An 8234-nucleotide genomic window follows, 5' to 3' on the forward strand; every position below is an offset into this window, starting at 1 on the left:
CACTGGACTTGGGAGAAGCAGGAACACGTGGACAGAGGCCCAAGGACACAGTTGATGCCTCTGACATCGATCACACCAGCCAAAGGCAGCAGGTGTCCTACAGAATGTCTGCCAGTCCTGAATCACAGCATCCCTACTGGGACTCTCCTTGCAGTAACAGAGGAGTAAACTGAGGCCATCGGCCCTGGAGGTCACACAGCAAATCAACAAACACTTGAGACAGCGGCTTGCTGTGCGCCATTGTCATTCCCAGTTCCCCTCGTGGCACCTTAGATTCCTCTGTGGGAAAATGGGTGTCGGACCTGATGCTCTTCTGGGCTTCTTTCAGAGGAAACATCCTAGAGTCCCACATTCTGGGATCCTATTCGCTTCAGAAATAGAGCCCAACGTGGGTTCTCTTTGTGCCTTGACCTGCTGGTACTTCAGAAATACAGGAGAGGCAGCTTCCGCTGTGTCTTCTCCACTCTCTGACAAGACTCCTCACGTTTCCCCACGTGATAAAATCCCCAGTCCCACTAATGAATCTACAAAGTCTGTGTGTTAAGATGGGAGGAAGAGGGAGAGATTTGAAATCACCCAGAACACTTCGTCTTAGAGCAATTTGGCTGAAATGACCTTGGAGTCTTTTTTCAGCCTCACACCCCGTGGGAGACACTGCTGGCCACCAAGCACCAGGTGATGTCACCTGTGCGAGGGAGCATCTAAAGGCCCCCCATCATTTGCCTAATTTGGGTCGATTTAACAAATCTCAGGCCAAATACTGGGGCTTTTTTATGGAGAGTGAAGCTTTCTCAGTGATGGGAAAAACTATGAAATGAATGAAAATATCACGCAACAGCACAAACCCCACAAAGCACCACTATGTGAGAACCACTGTAGAAGTGATTTCCAGGCAAAGTAAAACCATTCATTGAGTAGGTAAGCCTTGTTTTTGGTGCTCTGCCTATATTTACTTATATTTACTTCCTTCATCCCAGTGGCCACCTTGTGACCTGGTAGATACAGTAATTATCTCCAATTTACAGAGGAGGAAACTGAGGCACGGCAGGATTCAGTGAACAGCCTGGTCTCACCCAGCTGGTGGGGTGGAGCTGGAATTTGAACGACTGTTTGGCTCCAGGGACCATAGCTCTTCATTATTCTGCTCTCATTTTGAGTGGAATCTTGGTCACCATCAGGGGACACTTTATCACCATCCTGGGAAGGAGGAGTAAAGGGACGATGCCTGTGAGGGTCCCAGCACCCCCGTTCCTGGCAGCGTGATTCAAGCCTTCCTGCCGGGAAGACAAAAATAAAACACACCCTTCCCCTCACCTGAATGGGAAAAGGCTTTCCCAGCCTTCCAGAAAGGGCTGCAGACCCAGAGGACCTGGTGACGATGGCCACCCCTCCACCCCACTTCCCCTCACTTCCCCACCTTCATTTGGGCCTCTCCCCCAAGCCATACGAGGGCACTTGCAGCCCTGGGCAAGATCCGGAGCCCAGCTCCCAAGCAAACACGGGAAATTAAACAGTTTGCACAGAATGAAGTTTGGCCCGTGGAAGGTGCACGCAGCTGGCGGTTAACACCAGCTGTAAGAGGATCAACTCCTAGTCCGCTGACTTAAAAAGGGGATGGGGGTGAGAAGTGTGCGCGCTCCCTTTTACCCATTCACGTTAGTTAATTTGGATGATAAGGGTTCGTGTTTAATCCCCTTGTGTGCGAGTGAATATACTGAAATCGACAACCTCTGAGAGGGCACCAGCGGCTGGCAGAGCAACCTGCGGGAGGGTGCGGGTCGTGTCCAATCTGGCGTGAAGTAGAAAAGAAACGTCGAGAGGAGACTGAGAGTAAGACGGAGAGGGACACCCTAGGGGTGCGTGGTGCGGACCGAGCCCCACACCTCCCAGATTGCAGCAGGTGGGCCGCTCGCGTTCCCGAGGCCCGGCCCGCCAGGCCCGCCTCTGCGCCCTAGGAGCCCCCTAGGTGCCACTGGAGAGCAGGGCTCCCCCCTAGCCACCTCTGCCAAGGACTAACGACACCCAAAGGGAGAACCCGGGCCCTGCCGTAGTCCAGCAGAGGAGAGAGAGTTTAGGCGAGGTGGGGAGCAGAGAGGGAGGGAAAGATGTGTCAGGAGAGGTCTCGGTTGTTCTCAAATGCAACAGATTAGAAAAAGGTGAGAGCTCAGCGGCTCCGGAACAGGTCACAGAACAAAAAGCATTTTTACAGTTTCCATCTGCAAGAAACCTGGCCCCCACGCACAGCCCGCAAGCCTGGAGCCCCCAGAACGCGGGTTCCGGCGCAGTAAGTGCCAGCGAGACCTGGCGGTCGGGGAGGAGGCCCCCGCCTGCTGGGCCCGGCTGCCCGCAGAGGCGCAGGCGGAGCAAAGCTCTCAGCCGCCGCCGCCCCCCTCCTGCCCCTCGCGCCAGTCCAGCAAATTTCCTCCCTCCTTTCGGTTCGTGCCTTCCCTCCCTCCTCCTCCCCCGAACTATATTCGCTCTCTAAAACCATAAAAAAGAGATCAACCTCCCTAACTTCACGGAGCCCTTTTCAGTGACAAATATTGATGCCCAAAGTGTCTGCGCTCTCCCGCCCCCAAACTTTAAGGCGCCCGCGAAAGGGAGACATAAAAAGTTAACAATGCTGTGAAAATATGTTTGCAGAAAATAGACAATCGTTGGATTAAACGTATTCAAGTATGAAATAATGCCTTTTTGTGTCAAAACTTGGGCGATGGGCGGGTACAAAAGTTCCCTGTGGCAGCTACTTGCTCCCTTTGTGAGCCGTGCGCTTTGGCGTCTCCACTTGGGCGCATTACTTAGAGTCCTCTAAGCGCGATTGTTTCTCCCTTTCTAATGACATTTACCGGATCAAAACATGCTGTTAATTCGATCAGAAGGCTTCACCCTCTCTGACAAAGCCACAATAATTTCTCCTGAAGTTTGTTAAATTGACCAAAATTAGGCAAATGAATAGGGGTCTGTAGGCGCCCCCTCTCGCAGGTGACGTCGCATAATGCTCGCCTGGGCCAGCTGCATTCCCCCTTTTCTTCTCAGCCCACTCTTCTCCGTGTTGCCCCCCAATCCTCCCACCACCCCCCTCACACACACACACACACACGCACACACACTCACACACACGCCTGCCTGTCTTTCCTCCCCCACCCTCTGGCATTATTAAAATTTAGCCCAATGAAACTATTCATACTTTTCAATGGACATTTTCCGTATAGGATAATAGGCTACAAATTGAGCCTCTTCCCCCCGCGAAGAGAGAGGCCGAGGGGGGGAGAAAAGAAAGGCGGCGATGTGGTCAGGGAGTAGGGGGAGCGTCGCGTGCCAAAGACCTGCGGGAGGGGCGAGGCGAGGCGGGAGCCTCTGGTGCCCGCCGCAGCCCCACACCTGCCGGGATGTCCGGACAAATAAAGCGGTGTAAACAAAAAGGGGGGAGATGGACGTGTCACCAAGTCGTGTGAGAAAAGCCTGGGAACAAACGGGGCGCCTCCGTCTCCAAGAGCTCTCCCTTGAACCCGGCGGAACAGCCTATTAAAGGCTTACTTAATTACTTTAATGACTCTGGACAGGCTTTAAAACGCACTCGGCGCTGAGACTGCGGGCTTGCTGGGATTTGTAAACAGGCAATCGTGTGAGACTCAGCGGTGGGACTAAAGGAGGCGACACTGTTTTGTGAGGGCCCTCGCCCCCCGGCGTCCGCGGCCGCTGCGCCCCTGCGCTCGCTCGTCCGCCGGCGCAGGTTTACCGCCTCCTTCCCGCCCCGGCTGTTGCCATGCTAATGTTATTCCCCCGCCGGTCACGTGTCCTTTGAAGGGCCACGTGGATTAACAAAGCTGATCTGCCCCCAGCTCGCCCCCCTCGGCTGCTAAGTTTATTTTCTTAACTTTAAAAAAAAACTGATCTTGAATGCATGCATCCCCCAAACGCAGCTCCCCTAATCCTATGGAATAATTCAAGTCGTGAATGCACTTGGAGCCCTGGATGACCGCTTTATAAGGCAGCCCCTCGTAGTTGGGAGGCTGCAGTCTACCTGGGACACTCGAGGAGGTACACGAGACGAAAAGTGGACGGGTGCCTCGCGCCACCGCCTCTCCCGAGGGCGCGTACTGACCAGAATGTCAGGAAAGCTCAAGGAACGCAAAGTGAGTCGGCTGAGCCCAGATGGCTCTTGCGCCAACAGGGTGGGGGCGTCTGACGCCCGCAGCACCACCTGGCTGGACCGACGGGCAGCGACATTATCACACGGGACTTCTCCTGGAGAGGAATCCTGAGTGGTTTGGGAAGGGGATGAGGATGGAGGGTGGGGACGCCTCAGTCAGGGAGGAGCCCACGCCTGGAGGCTGGTGGCTACCTCCCCACTGCCCTGGTGCTCAGCACGGCGGTGTGACCCAGCGGACGCTGGAAGGGGAGCGCACCAGCGCGGGTGTGAGAAGGCAGAGCTCATGTGACCCACTGTGGAGGGACAGGGGCCTGGGGCGAGTCCCTGGGCAGCGTTGAGGGCTCGGAGACAGCTGTACTAGCCGTGCCTTTCACGACTCTCTGGGCAAAGCCATCCTAAACGTACAAACCTCTGTTCGCAGAGAACCCCTGTTTCCCACAAAGTGATAGAAAAGCGGAGGAGAGACCGGATTAACCACTGTTTGAACGAGCTGGGCAAGACGGTGCCCATGGCCCTGGCGAAGCAGGTAACGTCAGCGGCCGAGAAAACGGTGCTGGCGCTGGGGATCCTCTGCCGCCACTCTCGGCAGTGATGCCGGGAGTCTGGAGCCTGAGAGGGCCTTGCACGTGTGGGCTCCCTTCCCGGGTGCCTGAGCGCTAAGTGAGCCCCGGGCGGCCCTCGCGCAGATCCACAGCAGCGCCCCACTCGCTGGTCCTCTCCGGATAAAACCTTGCACCCAGCCTGCCCGGGTTGGCCGGCACCCGCTGGGCCGCTTCGAGGAGCCCTTCCTCCTTTTGCAGAGTTCCGGGAAGCTGGAGAAGGCGGAGATCCTCGAGATGACCGTTCAGTACCTGAGAGCCCTGCACTCCGCTGATTTTCCCCGGGGAAGGGAAAAAGGTGGGCGCGGGTTGCGCAAAGGGGAACCTGGACAGGGACCGTGCGCCACACGGAGACCTGGGGGCGGGAGTGGGAGTGAAGCGGCGCTCGCGAGAGGTCTCTCGCTCTCTGGATGCTGCCGGGGCGGGGGCGGGGGCGGGGGCGGGGGGGAGGGGGTCCCCGTGCGGACCGCCTGCCCAGCGAGCCTGGGGCGCCCTGGGGCTCTGTGGCGGCGACAGCGGTGGCCGCGGGCCTACCTGTACTGGAAGGTCATGTTGGTGATCTTGATCTTGATCTCCTCGCCCAGCCGGCGCTCGCCGGTCATCTCCAGCAGCTTGCTGGCCATCTTCTCGTACACCTTGGCATTGCGCTTGGTCTGCTTCAGCTCGTCGAAGAACTCCTCCCAGACGAGCATGAGGCCGCGCATCTCCGCGTCCGTCCAGTTGCGGGCCCGCCGGTGCTTCTCCGTCTGCGAGGACACGAGGTAGCCGGGCACCTCGGCCGCTGCCATGCCGGGGGCACCTGCGGGGTTAAAGAGCGCGCTCGGGCCGGGCCGCGTGGATACAGGTTCCGCGGCCTCCTCTCAGGTGGGGAGGATGGGGTCAGACTCTTAAGGAAAAAGAAAGTCTGTAGCTGGCCTTCTTCCAGTCTCCAGAGTAACAAGAGGAGAGGGCGGGCGTCCAACGGAAACTCCGGCCAGGAAACGTGATGGGAGGTGCTTGGCCCCCGCCTCGCGCTCCCGGTCGGAAAGGGCGCTCTCAGTTTTTTTTCTTTCTATGGCTTTTCTCGCCCCTCCAGCAGAACTGTTAGCGGAGTTTGCCAACTACTTCCACTACGGCTACCACGAGTGCATGAAGAACCTGGTGCATTACCTCACCACCGTGGAGAGGATGGAGACCAAGGACACCAAGTACGCGCGCATCCTCGCCTTCTTGCAGTCCAAGGCCCGCTTGGGCGCCGAGCCCGCCTTCCAGCCGCTGGGTTCGCTCCCGGAGCCGGATTTCTCTTATCAGCTGCACCCAGCGGGGCCCGAGTTCCCAGGCCATAGCCCTGGTGAGGCGTCCGTGTTCCCGCAGGGCGCGGCCCCGGGGTCCTTCGCCTGGCCACACGGCGCGGCCCGCAGCCCGGCGCTGCCCTACCTGCCCAGCGCGCCCGTGCCTCTTCCGAGCCCTGCGCAGCAGCACAGCCCCTTCCTGACGCCCGTGCAGGGCCTGGACCGGCATTACCTCAACCTGATCGGCCACGCCCACCCCAACGCCCTTAACCTGCACACGCCCCAGCACCCCGCGGTGCTCTGACGCCGACTCGCCCGCAGATTTCTTTGCGCTTCGGGCGCTGCCTGGGAGAAATACTGTATATTGTACAAGTGTAAATACGGTGCCAACAAAAGAGCTGGGTGGGGGAAGGCCAAAAGCGAAAGAGTCTTCTGAAGGATCTCCCCCCTGGCAATAAACGTTTTCTGAAGGATCCCAGAAAGATGGATTTCTTGTTACCTTCTGCTCTTCCAAAACCCACCCCCTCCGAGGTGTCTCGGGCGCAGGCTGATAGAGGCCAAGGTGACGGCCCTCAGTAATCTGGGTGGGGAAGGGGGCGGGTCGCTGCGGTGCCTGAGGAGGCGGGGAGGCTAAGTGGAGGGGTCGCTTCCAGGCTGGATTCGCGTTTCCCCCGGGGCTGCAGACCCGCACGTGCCTCGGGCGCACCTTGGGCATTTGCCTGGGGGAAGGGCAGACTCGAGGAACAGGGCCCTCAGCTCTCAGAAAATACAAATCGAAGGACCCTCCCCAAGCTGGCTTTGGCGGACTTTCGCCAGTTCCGACCTGGGCGCCCTTCCCTAACCCGGGACGAGGCCCCGGACACGCGCGCACCACATGCCCGCTGGTCTGAAGCGCGCCGAAACTCAGACCATCGGGATGCGTGACTAGGTTTACGGCCTCAACCTGTCTGGTAACAAATACGTAGAGGAGGTAGCTTCCGAGTGTGGCTTAGAAACAACAGACGATGAAGTTTATCTTCGAATGACTACTACTCGTCGGCACCGAAGGGTTCGGGAAGCTGGAGTTGCCTTTGGCGCACAAATCATCTCGGCTTCGGGGCCGCTGGGCAACCTGGTGAGAGGCCGGCAGCGACCGGGTTGGGAGACGTGCTCCCCGAAAGGATTGTTCCCTCTGCCCACACCCACATCCGGCCACTGGTGCGGCGTTGAGACGCTGGGTTCTTGGGCCTGCTGAGAAAGGCTTCTCCACCTTTTCCTGGGGGAGGGGGATTTTAACCTTCTCGCTCCACCCAGAACATAGGAACGTTTTGGGGTCTAGGGAAGACTTGGCTAGTGATCTGTAAGGGGCTTGTAGTTTTCAACGACAATTCGATCTGTCTTACCCACAAAACAGCAATATGTTTAAAATAGCAAGCTGAAATCAGGTTTTTCTAGGACCCAGAGATCAAAATAAGCCTCACTGTTGTTTTACGTTAACTGGTAAAATGAACAAGGTAACCAACCCGTTAAAGTTGTCTTTGTGAGAATTTAAAATTTTTCCTTCATTGATTTTTTTTCTTTGTTTGTCTTTTCTTTTTGTTCCCGTTCCCTTTGATGCCCTTTAAATAAATAACTCAAAATTAGGTAGCAGGTTTTCCTGTTTCCTGAGGCCATTTAGCTGAACTACGATTATTTGTCACCGTTCAGGTTAGCTGGAGTGCAATAAATTAACTTATTCCATTTCTGTGGACAGGGCTTAAGGGAGCTCTGACCTAGACTGTTTACTGAGGTCATGGAGGAAGATGGCCCACAATTTATAAACCCTCAAACTTGATTACAGAGACAGGACCAAAAAAACCACACACACACACACACACACACACACACACACACACAGCCACTTCATTATGTTGTCCATAAAGTGAAACTTAAATGTGTATGTTTTGGGGGCAGGGAGAATCTATAAACTTTAGAAAAAGTCTTTCAAGTAAAGGGTTCTTGCCCTTACACGCACTATATATCACTACAATACTTATCTATAAAATGTGAGATGCAAACAAGCATCTCCTCCCTTATGAAATGATATAGTTGGAGCATGAAAGTCATTGTAAGGTCAGGAGGCCACTGGGTAACAAATATATATTGAGCAATATGGGATGAAAACAAATTATGCAGAAATGGGAGAATGCATGGTGCCTATTATTGGAACACATGTCTTACACCCATTTTTAT

General features: G+C 56.0%; 1 protein-coding gene across 2 annotated transcripts; it reads left to right on the top strand.

Annotated features, from left to right (window-relative positions):
* Positions 1–4028: 4028 nt before the first annotated feature.
* Positions 4029–6358, top strand: HELT (helt bHLH transcription factor). Of its 2 annotated transcripts, none has more exons than XM_007466522.1 (4): positions 4029–4136; positions 4575–4679; positions 4954–5050; positions 5831–6358. In XM_007466522.1, the coding sequence occupies exons 1-4, from the start codon at positions 4110–4112 to the stop codon at positions 6325–6327; spliced, it is 726 nt and encodes a 241-aa protein (XP_007466584.1). In that variant the 5' UTR covers positions 4029–4109; the 3' UTR covers positions 6328–6358. The 2 variants fall into 2 exon arrangements, with proteins under 2 accessions (XP_007466584.1, XP_007466583.1); XM_007466521.1 differs by having other exon boundaries at positions 5828–6350.
* The last annotated feature ends 1876 nt before the right edge of the window (positions 6359–8234 follow it).

The sequence above is a fragment of the Lipotes vexillifer genome, unplaced genomic scaffold (genome assembly GCF_000442215.2).
Source record: "Lipotes vexillifer unplaced genomic scaffold, Lipotes_vexillifer_v1.1 scaffold951, whole genome shotgun sequence".
NCBI lineage: Eukaryota > Metazoa > Chordata > Mammalia > Artiodactyla > Lipotidae > Lipotes > Lipotes vexillifer.